Genomic DNA, 14,323 nt, shown 5'->3' with positions numbered 1-14,323 from the left:
TGTGAAACGGATTACATTTTAAATGTACATCTTTGGTTTAACTCTCAATTTAAAGCTGTAGTGTTGTATTGCAGTCAATATTGTTAGGAATGTGCAAAATTATCACCAAAATACTAGTATTGCAATCGTGTTTTGGTGTCGCAGGGAAATGACGTCACCAAGCTAAGACGTTGCACTCCTGTTGATAATTTGAGTTGATTTACTTCATATTTGCAGCTGCAAATGTTTCGTTGTACTTTGGATGTAGTGTGGGGATGCAGACTGCCATTTTGTGCAACAATATTGCCCCCTGTTGGTTCACTTTACCTTTAGCCCGTCAATTTTTAGTCGGGACAATTTATTGTAAACGAAAATATTTAAACTACAGTACGAAAGTGTGCTTTGGGATGTTAAAGTTCTTGTTTTCTTAATGTGGTCAAAGAAGTGGTTTGAATTGCCTGGACTCGAACTTCACTCCGTGTATGCTCTAAATCTCACTAGAATTCGTTAATTACGTCGTTATCAAGCCCAAGAGAACCATGTGAACGATTCTTCCTTCGTATGGAACAGAATTCAATAATGCAAGGTGAGTCCTGTTTTGATTGCATCATAACAGAGCCGTGGTAGCACTAAAATCAAATCATTGTAATGAAAGAAAGTGCTTAGGAAAGGTCTTGGATTGCATTCCCCTCTGATTGGTGTGCCCTAATATCAATTTTTGGACCGGTGGCCCGACGTCAAGCACATTTCAACAAGTCCGAATGAACGCGAGGGAGCGTCTTTTTGACGTCCGCTCGCTCGCTGGCAAAAGTGTGCGAGTCCCTCTGTGACCTTTCGGACTTGTAACAAAGCCCCGATGTCCCTCGCCGGACGCCGAGATGCTCGTCTTTCGTCTGTGACGATTGTGACGACGCCCGATCGATCACATGGAGCCCACGACGTTTTACGACTGGGAATCCGAGGATAAGAAACACGATCAACTCGGCGCGTCGTCGAGTCCGCGACCCGGGTCCGGTACGTAATTAACAGACGCTTTTACCTTTAAATTTTTTGGGGGGGTAGGGTGAGGTGTATTTCTTTTTCTTTCTGTTTGTTTGTTTTTCTTTAGTTTTTGTTGTTGTTTTGTTTGTTTTTTGACCAAAAGCACATCCCCCGTATCCCAAATCCGAAATAGGCCTCCCTCGGTTCTTATTGGCCCGCTCATGGCCTCGTTGTACGTGGGCGACTTGCATGCGGACGTGACCGAGGCCCAGCTGTACGAGAGGCTGAGCCGCATCGGAGTCATCTTGTCCATCCGAATATGTCGGGACATGATGAGTGGACGCTCCCTGGGTTACGCCTGCGTCAATTTCCAGCAGCTCGCCGACGGTAAATTGGAGGATCAGTCCTGATTCGGACTTGTTATTGTTGTTGTTGTTTTGATTTTATCTTTATTTATTTTGCTCAGCCGAACATGCACTGGACACCATGAACTTTGACCTAATCAAGGGTCAACCCATGCGCATCATGTGGTGGCAGCGGGACCCTTCGCTGAGGAAGAGCGGCGTGGGCAACGTCTTCATCAAGAACTTAGACCGATCCATCGACAACAACGTGCTCTACGACATCTTCTCTTTCTTCGGAAACATCCTGTCCGGAAAGGTGCGGATTGGCAAATCTTTTTTTTTGGGGTGGGTCGGGTAGGGGATTTTGTTCTCTCGCTAACTACCACAGCACATGCTTTGGGGGTACTTGACCATTTTTCATGCTTCAAGTGAGTTTCATGGGTGTCTAAAGGGGGCGCTGTTGGATAAAGCATTAACCGTAAGCTCCTTTTTTTGTTGAAACAGGTGGTGTGTGACGAAAATGGCTCCAAAGGCTACGGTTTTGTGCATTTTGAGACCCAGGAGGCGGCCGAGAGAGCCATTGTGGAGATGAACGGCAAGCTTCTCAAGGATCAGAAAGTGTAAGATGTTATCTAGGTTTAGTTAGCTAAAATGCAAAAGAGCTAAAGCAAATGACCTTCCCCATCCGCCAATGGCATCTAACCCTCTGCTTCCCAACGTTTTTACCACTTTGGCGTAGATTTGTGGGCCACTTCAAATCCCGCAAAGAACGCGAGGCCGAACTGGCCGTCCGGGCCAAGGAGTTCACCAACGTCTACGTGAAAAACTTTGGCCAAGACGTGGACGACAACACATTGAGGGACATCTTCAGCACGTTCGGTCAGTGACTCCCCCCGACCCCAACTCTGCCGAGGGGGCGGACCTTGACCGCGGACCGCCCACTCTGACGCTCAGGAAACACCACCAGCGTCCGCGTCATGACGGACGAACACGGCTCGTGTCGAGGCTTCGGTTTCGTCGGCTTCGCCAGGCACGAGGACGCCCAAAAGGTGAGAGGGACGCCACGCCGCTTTCTTGGGGCGCTGCTGGGCTTGTCTAAAATGTGGGCGGCGCCCAGGCGGTGGACCAAATGAACGGCAAGGAGTTCCACGGCAGGACCATGTACGTCAGCCGCGCCCAGAAGAAGGTGGAGAGGCAAGCCGAACTCAAGCGCAAGTTTGAGCAGATGAAGCAAGATCGCCTCTCGCGCAACCAGGTCGCCATCCAAAGCGTTAACCCCCCCACCCCCTCGGACAAAGCCAGTGACCGCCGCCCCCTTTTGCCCACCGGCAGGGCGTCAACCTGTACGTGAAGAACCTAGACGACGGCATCGACGACGAAAGCCTGCGGCGAGAATTCCAGCCTTTTGGCATGATCACCAGCGCTAAGGTAGCAACGCCGCCGTCGCCATTTTGTTTTCTTGGCCTAGCTGACCCGGGTCGTCCCACCCGCGCACGCGCAGGTGATGACGCAGGGCGGGCGCAGCAAAGGCTTCGGCTTCGTCTGTTTCTCGTCTCCGGACGAGGCGGGCAAGGCGGTGGCGGAGATGAACGGGCGCATCGTGGCCACCAAGCCGCTCTACGTGGCGCTGGCCCAGAGGAAGGAGGAGCGGCAGGCCTACTTGACACGCCAGTACATTCAGCGCATGAACAACGCGCGCCCCCCGCCGCCGCCGCCCAACCAGGTCATCAACCCTTACCAGGCGCCGCCATCCCCGGCCTACTTCATGGCGCCCGTGCAGCAGGCGCAGAATCGCACGGCCGCCTTCTTCCCGGCGGCGGCGGCGCCCATGTGTCCGGGCCCCCGTTGGGCCACCGCAGGTACGATGAAAAATGCCCATGCTAGGCTAATTGAATGCTAACTCTTCCAGAACCGTTAATGTGATTGGTCATTTGTCTGATTGCACTGAGTGGATGAATGGATTTCAATCTACTATTCTAGTCCTTTTGAGCATTGTTTTCATCCCAAAAAGACAAGCCATGGCTAGCTAACTGGTTAACGTCCATTTCTACTATTCTAGAGCTTCCTGCCACCATGAGGAATTCGAGTGTCAGCCCCCCCGGGAGACCCTCGTCCCAGGGTCCTCGTGGGATTTCTGTTCAGCGCGTAGGTGGGTGTTTTTATGTTTAGTTATGCCAACATTGACACTTTATTTAGCATACCCTGGATGTCATTTCCAAAAAGTAATGTGTGCACATTGCTAAAAAAATATGTTTGTTGTCTCCGTAGCCCCCCAGCCGCCGAGCCCCCCAGTGGGCAGCCCCCTCTCCCCCGTGGTGAGCAGCCCTCCGTACAAGTACGCCACGGGAATCCGCAGCCCTTCCAACCACTTGCAGGAGACGCAGGTGAAGGACGAATCCAATTAACATAAGTGTTCAGCTCTCAATGCTGGTTCCCTCTAGTGGTAAAAACGAGAAGTGCTGCTGACTAGACTGTGGGCAGAATTTCAACTATTTGATTTGGACACCTGCTATAAATAAGCAACTAAAAATGGTATACTAAATAACGTCAAGTAAAATAGGATTTAAAAGGGCAATTCTGGTTGTTTGCATGGGGTACATTTTGACATCTTTTTAGCCAACGCTGGCCCTCGCCTAACCGCTAACCGTGACTGACCTAAGTTAAACCTGTCAAACATTTTGTGTCCATTTTAGCTCGACCACATGCTCTTAGAAAGTCTTATTTTTGCCTCAGTGAGTAAATTTGTGGCCTCTCCCACAGGCCGGTGGCGGCGGCGGCCACACACCCAAGCCTCTGACGGCTTCCACGTTGGCCGCGGCTCTTCCCATGGACCAGAAGCAGATGCTAGGTAAGCAATCACAGTAACCCTTCACTTCAAAATGGGGCACCATTGCGGAAGCCATTTTGAATGGAACAAAATGCCGCGTCATTCTACATCCTTACAATGACATTTCAAGCTTGCGCACTCGCAAATAAGTCGTCCTAAAACCATTTTTTATACAATAAAAATGGGCTAAAGTGGTTAGCATGTCATAACTAATGTGTTTTCTTTAGCACAAGATAACAATTATCAGCGTTAAGACTTGTTTTTTTGGATAAAAGCACACAGATTTGGCCCTATTGAAAAGTTGCTTTAGCCGCTAAAGCTAAAGTTGAGCTGTTTCCCCGGCAGGCGAGTGTTTGTTCCCGCTGATCCAGAGCACGCACCCCGACCTGGCGGGGAAGATTACCGGCATGTTGCTGGAGATCGACAACTCGGAGTTGCTTCACATGCTGGAGTCGCCCGAATCCCTCAACTCCAAAGTAAGCTCGCCTGGGCGCTCCTTTTTAAAATGCTGGACCAGTTAACCAGGGGGTGCCTGACACTCGATAGGTGGACGAAGCGTTGGCCGTGCTCCAGGCCCACCAGGCCAAAGGAGTTACCCGCCAAGGTCTACTGGCGTCCTTTAAGCGGGAACCCGTGTCAGGTACATCACACACACACACACAAAAAGATGAAAAAAGTCCCTTTATTCATCCATTTTTGGCCTTTTTTTCTCAGAATGACGTCGTCTTGGAAGCATTTGAGCCTGTAGAAATTTAAAAAAAGCTATAAATTGAAAAGTCAGACTGCCAATGAACGTTAAAAAAACAAAAAATCATAATGACTTAACCACAAAAATAACTAAAAGAATGAATGCAAGTAAAAACTAAACAGAAAATATCACTAAAACAACTAGAAGATAATTATTAGCCACTAAATTAAAGTGAGGGAATTGAATTATTTTTCTATGATAGGGTTTTGAAATAAGTCTTGACTTTTTATATGCATTTATATTCATTTGGAGGAAAATACATAAATAAAAAAAATAAAAAACAACTGTTACTTATTGGGTAAATATTGCAACATTGTTTTTTTGGGCTTGAAAATTCAAAACAAATGATTCACTTCAAATCGATGGATGTCCCGGAAGAATGATGACGTTTGTGGTTGTGAGGTCAAAGGTCAAAAAACAGAATGTGGTGATACTAGCGAATGACTTAAAAAAATCCATCTAAGAATGCCTAATAAGGAATTTAGATCCCAATTTGTCTCATTTTGTAGCCCCACCCACCAAAAAAATCTGTCCAATTAGCCGCAGATTTCGGCTAGCATGCTATCCACGTCACCGTGCGCTAAGTAGCTACCTAGTGCAGCTAGCTAGATATTATGCTTTGAATTTGCCTGCTTAGTCTAAACATTTTATTTGTCACGTGGCCACGCATAAATTAAACAGTCGTCCAATTCCTTTGGCTATCCACAAATGAGGTACACATTTTGTGTTTCAAGGTTTTTTATTGCACATCTTTGTTTTTTGGGGTGGGGGATCTAATCCCCCCCGTGTGGCAAAACCAGAGAAACACAGCGGGCCGGAAAAAGGGAAGTCAAGATGGTCCAAGATGGCTTCTTCTTTAGTTGGCCAGGGCCTTGGTCTTGTCCATCATGTCCTTGACGAAGGCTTCGATCTGGAGCTGGGCCTGGGCCACCATGGGCTGGATCTGGGCCTGGAAGTTGGTGGTCATGGGTTCCAGCTGCTCCTGTGCATTGGTGGCGGCGGCCTTCAGGTCTTCCAGGACTTTGGTCATCATGGGTTCAAACTGCTTCTTCTGCTCCTCCAAGAAGGTCCTGCAAGATGGCGGGGGGAGGAGCTCAAGACACATTTTTTTCACTTTTCTTTTTTTTAAACCCGTGGGGCTACTACTCACTGAGCCTGGCTGCCCAAATCCTGAGTGTTGATCAGCTTGTTCAACTCCTCTGTCACTTTGGTCTTCATCTCCTCAAATTTTTGGGTGATGACGGCCATGTCCAGGGCTTCTTCGGCCATGCTGGCTGTAAATGGAAACACCGTTTTTAAGGTCGGGCCTTAAAACGCGCCTTTACCTTTGACAAGTGCGTGCTCACCATGAGCCAGGGCGATGGTGAGGACGGCGACGACGAGGAATTTCATGGTGATGCTTTGGAGAAGACCTAAAAAAAACAGGAGGCGGCTTATTAAAAAGTACATCCGTCATCACAATCCAATTCTGACAACATTGTAAAGCTTTAAAAAAAGAGAGCATAAAGGGACTCACCTGGAGGACAGGAGGATTCAGAGACCGGATGATGGTAACCACCACTTGGTTAAGCCGCTCCTTTTAAAGGCCCACTTCGGGGCCGCTGAGCCTCTTCTTCGCTCCCATTGGACGCGATTACGACACGGACACGCCATTGGACAGCGGGGGCGCTGACAAACACTTGTTGGCGTGACCCTTGAGGCCATGACTGCCACTTGGACCGAGTGGACTAAAGTCCACATCTGAGCGGTCTTATCACGAGCCGGCGATGACAGCGGTCCGAGTCGATAATGACGTGGGCGTAGGCGGGGGGACACGTAGTCCTGCCACATCAGCTTCCTGACAAACACGTAACGTCGGTTCGAGGCCACGTGACATGACGTTTGGCTTCCACGGATGGCGACGGACGTCCAATCCGCTGCGCCGTGATCCCACCATGGTGTCCAAGCGGATTGGACCGCCATGAAACAGGATCACTTAATTCCAACCAGAATTTATTTTTTCTAAAACGTAGCATTATTTTTTTAGGCCTTATTAGCCCCTCCCCCTTTATACGATAGCCTACTTTTTTAATGTCGTCGCATACAATTTAAGTACATTAAGTTAAGAAAAAATGATCCGCTTTGGATGCTGGATTAAAATATGTGTAAAAATGCGGAAAAATTGGGGAAAAATATTGTTATACATTAAAGAGCGTGTTTTCCACATTTATCAAAAACTTCCGTTAATGGCAGTGAATGGATTTTTTTAAATGTAAAAATGATATTCTGAGGCATAAGCCAAATATTGATCTCATAATTCCAAGAAGAAAATGAGCATGTGGAAGTCCAATCTTATCTTTATGGACTCATTAATTGTCCATTGCCCTTCGAGCCCATGTCATTTTTTTGTTTTGTTTTTTTGGTTGAAATTTCATTTTATGGCAGGAGCCCACGTGTGCTTGTAAATAAAAGACCAGCTTGGCCAGAAATCCCTCTTTGTGCTCCAGACGGATTTGCCCTTGATGAATGCCAGATGTGGAGAGAGAATTGGGGGAATGTGCTGCAGCCTCTTTCTTTTCTTTTCATTTTTTTCTTTCTTTTTTATAAATCTTAGAGTGTCCACCACTGGTTTGTGTGCTTTCTTCACTTCTTCAAATATTCTAGAAAATCATAGACAGATTGCGGCCACATGCCGCCATCTTGGATGTGCTTCCAGTAATTACGTATACTTACTAGTTTACAACTTCTATCTGTTCATTTAAATATTTTTTTAATCGACTCATATCTTTAAAATAGCTTCTATTTTAGTTTCAGATTTTTTTATGGCTTTCTTGTAAGCACGTCAACAACCAGAATAACTGGTCGTGATTTGGATGTTATGAAATATGTGTTGTGACATGGACTTTTTGCTTTTTCGGCTTTTTTTTTTGGCTAAACACAAGGACAATAAACTGCATGATAGCATTTTTTTTACAAACAGGATTTGCCACGACTGAATTGTTGTTACACAACATTTTAAGCAACCTTTGCGGCCTTGTCGGTCATTTTTGTTTTTGTTTAGTATGATAAAATAAATGCCAATAAAGCGTGTTGGCGTTCAAGAATGGCTTGTTCACAATTTTGCCGTGAATGTGTTTGTAATAGACTACCTTATAAAAATTCACTTCTTTCTATAAAAGCGTTGGAATTTTCCCAAGAGCCAAGATGGCGGACGCAGTGGAAGCAGACGCACGTTGACATCATGAGCATCGCAATGTGGCTCTCTTCAAAACAATGTTCCATCTTTCCTCCTCTGGCCTTTTACCAGACCACAGAAAGAATGAACATTTATACAAGACATGTGGGAGCAGGGGGTGGTTTTGGGGTTCGGCTTAGGTAAGGGTTTGGGGTCCGGGGTCTGGGTCTCATTTCCTCTCTTTTTTCCAGCACCGTCTGTGGTCCCGAGTTTTGAAAGTTGGCCATCGTTATCCTAATCTTTCATTGCCAAAATGGGATAAAGCGTGTTAAGCTAAACATGATGCATTGTGTGGAATTGTGGTTGCGAAGGAGGACCATTTGTAGGCCAGACTGGAAGGAACAAGACGAGGCTCAAATTTCTTGCCCTAATATTTCTGACTTTCCAGGGATGCGTTCACTACCGGTAATAAAATTGGATACTTCCCTACTCCTTCGTCAGTTTCCATTTTTCTTCAAGAAAAAAAGTAACACAAACGTGGGAGAAATGTGGTGTTTATTTGAATATGTTATGTCTTGTCAGACAAAAATCCCGGGGGTGATGTGTTTTTTTTTTTGTTCTTCTACCTCGGTTGTGTAATTTACAAGACGTCCCTGAAGGCACCCAGGCTAACAGTCCAAGCAGGCAGGATGCAGACCAGAACAACAGTCAAGTACACTTGGAGTGTTCATGCTCTCAAAACCTAGCTAAATTCCTAAACTATTTCATATTTTCCTCTTCATAAAACCTCAAGCCACCGGACCCCACTTGTCACCCCGAGCGAGCGTCGCGGTTCCCGACGATGGAATCTCACCTTCTCCCGATCCATATGCGTCCTCAGCGGCTCCAACCGGGAATCGGCTTCGGTTCGGCGGCCAATGTCGGTGGCACTCTCCGCTCTTTCTCGTCGTCGTCGTCGTCTCTTCGCCCCGGGGTGACGGCTCCCGTCCCACCGCTGCTGCTGCCCTCGCCGCCGTCGCTGACCTCCTGCTCGGGGCCTCCGCCGCCACCGCCACCGCTCCAGCTCCACAGCCTGTACGGGGGAAGCGGCGGAGGAGGAGCCGGCTTAGGTTTCTCCGGCGCCGGCTTGGGGTTCTCCGGTGCCGGCCACGCTAACCCGGGGAACCCGGCGGTGCTGAAGGAGGCGGTGGAAGCGGTGGTCCGTAGTTTTGCCAAACACACGCAAGGCTACGGCAGAGGTGAGTCCCTCAAACACACACTTTTGCCGTCTTAAAAACAACAACAACAACAACAACAACAACAAAAACAACAACAACTTATTTTCTTCTGCTTTCACGGCGATAGACGAAGAGATAGGACGTCTATTGCTGTCAATGGCAGACCACGACTTAACACAAGTGCCAATGAGTACCAGTTTGAACTAACAAAATACTAGTTAAAAGCTCACTTAAAATGTTTTCTAGTGTATTGTACATAGACTAGAAATCCTTTTTCCTACTACCCTAACCCTTTCAAAATAGCGTCGTTATAAAAAGTGCCTGTAATAAATCATCTTTACCGAGGCAGTGTGGCGAAACCTTCATTTTTCAGTGTCTTTATGCACTCTTGTAGTCTAAAACAAATAACAACATAACCACATATTTGAAATGTTGCTCATTTCCAGTCCAATTTTATTTTTTTGGTTAAATCAGTGCAACATGTGTTCCAATTCATTAAAGGATTAGCTACTAAACCCTGAGCTGGGATTACATTATAAATCAACAATCCTCTACAACAAACACGTGTATCAAAATGGAGGCTTTTTGATCAAGTTCAAGTTAAAATAGCTACCGTACCGCGTCCATTGTAAACAAATTTGGAGCTAGCCAATCAGTGAAAAGTCATGGATCATTTTTTGACAGCACTATCATATCATCCAGCTTGACCTCGGCCTTAAAAGGTCACGGCCGCCTCTCGCATACTTTTGGGATCATCCGGAAATGAGAGTGACTTTCTTTTTTTGTTGGTGGCTTTTTTTGTGTGGCTGCAGTCAACGTGGTGGAGGCCTTGCAGGAGTTCTGGCAGATGAAGCTGAGTCGCGGAGCCGAGCTGCGCAACGGCGCCCTGGTGGTCTACGAGATGGTGGCGACCAGCAGCCCGCCCTACGTTTGCTACGTCAGCCTCCCTGGCGGCAGTTGCTTTGGAAGTTTCCAGGTGCGTTTTCCTTTTTGCATTTGGGTCTGGGGTCTCCCTTTTTTTTTGTTTTACCCGCATTTTTTTCTTCAGTTCTGCCCCACCAAGGCGGAGGCCCGGCGCAGCGCCGCCAAGATCGCCCTGATGAACTCGGTCTTCAACGAACACCCGTCGCGCCGCATCACCGACGACTTCATCGAGAAGAGCGTAGGCGAGGCTTTGGCTTCTTTTAACGTAAGTCGGCCCCCTAGGAGGCGCTGAAAAGCAAAAGTGCTTCATTTTCACTCGCCATGTTTGCAGGGAAATCGGGAAGAAGCCGACAATCCCAACACGGGAATCGGAGCGTTCCGCTTCATGCTGGAATCCAACAAAGGAAAATCCATGCTGGAATTCCAGGTAAAAAAAAAAAAACGGGGGCTCCCGGTGGGACGGCACCCCCGTTACCAAGACCTTTTTGTCTCCTTTTTAGGAGCTGATGACGGTTTTCCAGCTCCTCCACTGGAACGGAAGCCTGAAGGCCATGAGGGAACGCCAATGTTCACGTCAGGTAGCTCACGCGCTTTCCATCGTGCTAATCGGGTAAAGCGGCCCGCCGCGCTCTCTCTCTCGTGACGCTTGGCGGTAGATCGGGGGCGGAAAATGGCGGATAATGAAAAACGCCTTTGTGCCAGATGTCAACTTTCCCAACGTTGAGGTTGACGTCACATTTTTTTTTTAACTCATTTTGGCGTCCCGATCGATTCCGGGGAAATTTAATGGGGGGGAATTCTTGTTTTTTTCCCCAACATTTCAACTAAGCTAGCCAAACATTTCTCTATAAAACAATGATTCAAACAGTAGTGGTTTCAACTAAAAAAAATACAAATGGTACTTTTGTGTTGCAGTAGTAGGAGGCAGGAGTCGTTTTTTTTTTTTTGCACCGGTCAATCGTAATATAACATAAATAAATTGAAATAAACTTGAGGTTATGAATTGGCTCTTGATAGTTTATAGCAGACAGGGTGGCTTTGCAAAGGTGACAAAGGCACATATACATAGGTGGAAAAGTTCAATGGACGGGGGTTGGGTCACTGTGGGTGGAGGGTGGGGAGGCAGCTTTTGGTTCGAGTCATCCCGCACCGACCGAGCTGACCAACTTGAAGCAACGGGGGTTGGGCTGCAAAAAGCACCTGACGACAATCCACTGATTGCACGTGCAGGACACTTAGTATTGCAGAAAGTTTCCTCTTCATGGAAAGCTACACATTGTGGAATACAGTTTGAAATGAAAGCCTACTCTTATGGGATGCCACACTTTTATATCAAATTTAAAGCCTTTACTATACTATATACTATATTGTCTTCAATATACTATAATGAAATGGGTGAAAATATCATTCATAAAAGGTGCTCTTAAATGAGTCAAAATGGTCAAAAGTCAAAAGGCTTTGATGGCCCACGTTTGAAATAGGTAAAAAAAATGAATTGGCTCTTGATAGTTTATAGCAGGCAGGTTGGCTTTGCAAAGGTGACATAGGCACATATACATAGGTGAAAAAGTGGAATGGACGGGGGTTGGGTCACTGTGGGTGGAGGGTGGGGGCAGCTTTTGCTTCAAGCCATCGTCCAGCACCGACCGACCGACCGAGTTGAGAAAGTTGAAGCAACGGGGGTTGGGCTGAAACAAGCACCTGACGCCACTCCACTGATTGCACACGCAGGACACTCAGTATTGCGGAAAGCTTTCCTCTTTATGAAAAGCTACACTTTGTGGAATAGTTTGAAATGCAAGCCTACTCTTAAGCTCTTTTTAATCAAATTCAAAGCCTTTATTGTCATTAATATAGTATAGTTAAATGGCTGAAATATCATTCATAAAAGGTGCTCTTAAATGAGTCAAATGGTCAAAAGTCTGTGTTTTGATGGCCAATGTTTTTAATAGGTGCAGAAAAAAATCTTGAATTGGCTCTTGACAGTTTATACCAGACAGAGTGGCTTTGCAAAGGTGACAAAGGCACATATACATAGGTGAAAAAGTGGAATGGACGGGGGTTGGGTCACTGTGGGTGGAGGGTGGGGAGGCAGCAGCTTTTGGTTCGAGTCATCCAGCACCGATCGAGCTGACCAACTTGGAACCAGTGGGGGTTGGGTTGAAACAAGCACCTGACGACAATCCACTGATTGCACATGCAGGACACTTAGTATTGCGGAGAGCTTTCCTCTTCATGGAAAGCTACACATTGTGGAATAGTTTGACATGAAAGCCTACTATTATGGGATGCCACACTTTTATATCAAATTAAAAGCCTTTACTATACTATATACTATATTGTCATCAATATAGTATAATGAAATGGGTGAAAATATCATTCATAAAAGGTGCTCTTAAATGAGTCAAAATGGTCAAAAGGCTTTGATGGCCAACGTTTTCAAAAGATCCATGAAAAAGTCTTGAATTGGCTCTTGGCAGTTTATAGCAGGCAGGGCTGAGTGTCTTTGCAAAGGTGACATAGTCACATATACATAGGTGAAAAAGTGGAATGGACGGGGGTTGGGCAAACGTGGTTCGAGGTTGAGGGAAGCTTTTCCCTTCCAAGCACCGACCGAGCTGAAGTTGAAGCAATGGGGGTTGGGCTGAAGCAAGCACCTGATGACAATCCACTAATTGCACGTGCAGGACACTTAGTATTGCGGAAAGCTTTCCTCTTTATGATAGCCTACATTTTGTAGAATGTATTTGTATCCATTTCCACTCTTTTAATACACGTCGCAAAAGCATGTTTGTTAGAGGTCGTGGATGCATTTTGAGAAGTTGTGGTAAAATGTGGAGTTTAAAATATGGAAGACTAAATGTATATATTTAGAATTTAAGGGTTACAAAGTTTTTTTTTTAATAATAGGACTGCCTTGTGTTTTGGTCAAAATGGAATGTACAATGACAGCCAAATAGCTTCTGAACGTGACCTTATTTTTGACCATGCTTTGACTTTTTCTTACTTGTTGTGTTTTTTTTTTTTTCGTGTTTGTAACAGGAAGTTCTGGCCCACTACTCTCACCGAGCGCTGGACGACGACATGCGCACGCAGATGGCGGCCGACTGGGTGAACCGCGAGCAGAGCGTGGCGGGCGCCGTCTCCCGCGAGCTGGCGGCCACGCAGCGCGAACTGGAGGAGGCGCGGCTGGCCGGCCGCGAGCTGCGCTTCCACAAGGAGAAGAAGGACATCCTCATGTTGGCCGTGGGACAGCTGAACGCCGCCAACGCCGCCACGCTGCCCTCGCACTAAAAGCGCCCCACTGTGAGTAAGATTACCCAAAAATTTAGAAAAAATTACACTTAGCAATTTGTTACAAGTCAAAGTGGACTTCAAAACAGAGATTAAAAAAAAACAACAACTCATTTCTATTTAGTTTTTTGGCACTTATCATGCTTATAATAGCACAACTTTTGGCTAAAATGAAGCTCCTCAACTCTCCAACATAGTTCCTTACCATTTTTATGGTACAAAAACATGCCTTGCTTTGCCTTTCACTTTATTATTGGATGATTGTATGAATCAAATATGAAGTACAGTTTTTATGTGTGTTACTTAAGCCATTTCAGAATCATTTTTTATGTTGTTACAACATTTCTTTGGGTGTATTCCAAGTGGATTGTACTACAAAATGTGACTAGTAGCCAAAGCAGATGTCACATTTCGCTTTTTATATCAAAGTTTGCCATTAGGACAGAATGGGGGAGACTTTTATACAAAAACATGATATATATTCAGTTTGTGTTTTTCCTTTTGCATGTTGTTTTCATTCCTAACCGAACAGTATTGGTTGTTTTGTAAAGGATTTCTCAAGGTTGTTATTGTATGTGTTTTCTATGCGTGTTTTTGTATTCAATGTTTATACATTTAGTAGATTTATATATAATAAAATACATGAAGATACACATTTACGTGTTATGTCACATTGCTTTGTTTGTACACAAAAAATAGCTTCATTTTTAGGTAAACATCTAATTGGGAAAATATATATAGGTACAGAAATGTTTTGCATTCTTTGTTTTCAGTAATAATTATTGTTACTGGTATATAATGAGTTCCACTTCTGCAATAGGTTAAACTTTTATTTTATATTTGAATTGAGTGAGA

At 45.7% G+C, this 14,323-nt stretch overlaps 3 protein-coding genes and 1 long non-coding RNA gene across 8 annotated transcripts in view; 2 read left to right on the top strand and 2 right to left on the bottom strand.

The window, feature by feature from the left end:
* The first annotated feature begins 321 nt into the window (after positions 1–321).
* LOC144214676 (polyadenylate-binding protein 1-like) lies at positions 322–7,351 on the top strand. 5 transcript variants are annotated; one of them, XM_077743261.1, is made up of 16 exons: positions 322–565; positions 831–993; positions 1,154–1,347; positions 1,427–1,620; positions 1,809–1,924; positions 2,044–2,183; positions 2,259–2,353; positions 2,422–2,559; positions 2,637–2,732; positions 2,806–3,163; positions 3,364–3,453; positions 3,564–3,688; positions 4,065–4,152; positions 4,477–4,607; positions 4,678–4,771; positions 4,846–7,351. In XM_077743261.1, exons 3-16 carry the CDS (start codon positions 1,182–1,184, stop codon positions 4,848–4,850), a joined length of 1,836 nt encoding a protein of 611 aa, XP_077599387.1. In that variant the 5' UTR covers positions 322–565; positions 831–993; positions 1,154–1,181; the 3' UTR covers positions 4,851–7,351. The 5 variants fall into 5 exon arrangements, with proteins under 5 accessions (XP_077599387.1, XP_077599390.1, XP_077599386.1 ...); XM_077743264.1 differs by having other exon boundaries at positions 646–993; positions 3,573–3,688; XM_077743260.1 differs by having other exon boundaries at positions 646–993.
* On the bottom strand, positions 5,600–6,494 carry LOC144214685 (type-4 ice-structuring protein-like). The gene is made up of 4 exons (XM_077743277.1): positions 6,396–6,494; positions 6,226–6,291; positions 6,030–6,153; positions 5,600–5,949 (listed from the first exon to the last, which is right to left on the bottom strand). The coding sequence occupies exons 2-4, from the start codon at positions 6,269–6,271 to the stop codon at positions 5,736–5,738; spliced, it is 384 nt and encodes a 127-aa protein (XP_077599403.1). The 5' UTR covers positions 6,272–6,291; positions 6,396–6,494; the 3' UTR covers positions 5,600–5,735.
* Positions 6,897–14,323, bottom strand: part of LOC144214688 (uncharacterized) — a 53,909-nt gene continuing 46,482 nt past the window's right edge. Inside the window, exon 3 of the long non-coding RNA XR_013330271.1 lies at positions 6,897–6,907. This is a non-coding gene — a long non-coding RNA (uncharacterized LOC144214688). The remainder of the gene's footprint in view (positions 6,908–14,323) is intronic.
* lix1l (limb and CNS expressed 1 like) lies at positions 8,713–14,121 on the top strand. The gene is made up of 6 exons (XM_077743534.1): positions 8,713–9,271; positions 10,063–10,226; positions 10,299–10,439; positions 10,506–10,601; positions 10,675–10,752; positions 13,217–14,121. Exons 1-6 carry the CDS (start codon positions 8,875–8,877, stop codon positions 13,466–13,468), a joined length of 1,128 nt encoding a protein of 375 aa, XP_077599660.1. The 5' UTR covers positions 8,713–8,874; the 3' UTR covers positions 13,469–14,121.

The sequence above is a fragment of the Stigmatopora nigra genome, chromosome 21 (assembly GCF_051989575.1).
Source record: "Stigmatopora nigra isolate UIUO_SnigA chromosome 21, RoL_Snig_1.1, whole genome shotgun sequence".
Classification (NCBI taxonomy): Eukaryota; Metazoa; Chordata; class Actinopteri; order Syngnathiformes; family Syngnathidae; genus Stigmatopora; species Stigmatopora nigra.
The sequence above is the reverse complement of the archived record's forward strand: the minus strand, read 5'-3'. Positions and strand labels throughout refer to the sequence as shown.

Bases quoted from the DNA above. Each gene is read 5' to 3' on its own strand.
- lix1l (XM_077743534.1), top strand. From the start codon at position 8,875: ATGGAATCTCACCTTCTCCCGATCCATATGCGTCCTCAGCGGCTCCAA. The intron at 10,440-10,505 runs GTAAGTCGGCCC...CCATGTTTGCAG, and splicing joins AGGCTTTGGCTTCTTTTAAC to GGAAATCGGGAAGAAGCCGA. The intron at 10,602-10,674 runs GTAAAAAAAAAA...TCTCCTTTTTAG, and splicing joins AATCCATGCTGGAATTCCAG to GAGCTGATGACGGTTTTCCA.
- LOC144214676 (XM_077743261.1), top strand. From the start codon at position 1,182: ATGGCCTCGTTGTACGTGGGCGACTTGCATGCGGACGTGACCGAGGCC. The intron at 3,164-3,363 runs GTACGATGAAAA...CTACTATTCTAG, and splicing joins CCCCCGTTGGGCCACCGCAG to AGCTTCCTGCCACCATGAGG. The intron at 3,454-3,563 runs GTGGGTGTTTTT...ATATGTTTGTTG, and splicing joins GATTTCTGTTCAGCGCGTAG to TCTCCGTAGCCCCCCAGCCG.
- LOC144214685 (XM_077743277.1), bottom strand. From the start codon at position 6,271: ATGAAATTCCTCGTCGTCGCCGTCCTCACCATCGCCCTGGCTCATG. The intron at 6,154-6,225 runs GTGAGCACGCAC...TTCCATTTACAG, and splicing joins CACCATCGCCCTGGCTCATG to CCAGCATGGCCGAAGAAGCC. The intron at 5,950-6,029 runs GTGAGTAGTAGC...GCCATCTTGCAG, and splicing joins GATTTGGGCAGCCAGGCTCA to GACCTTCTTGGAGGAGCAGA.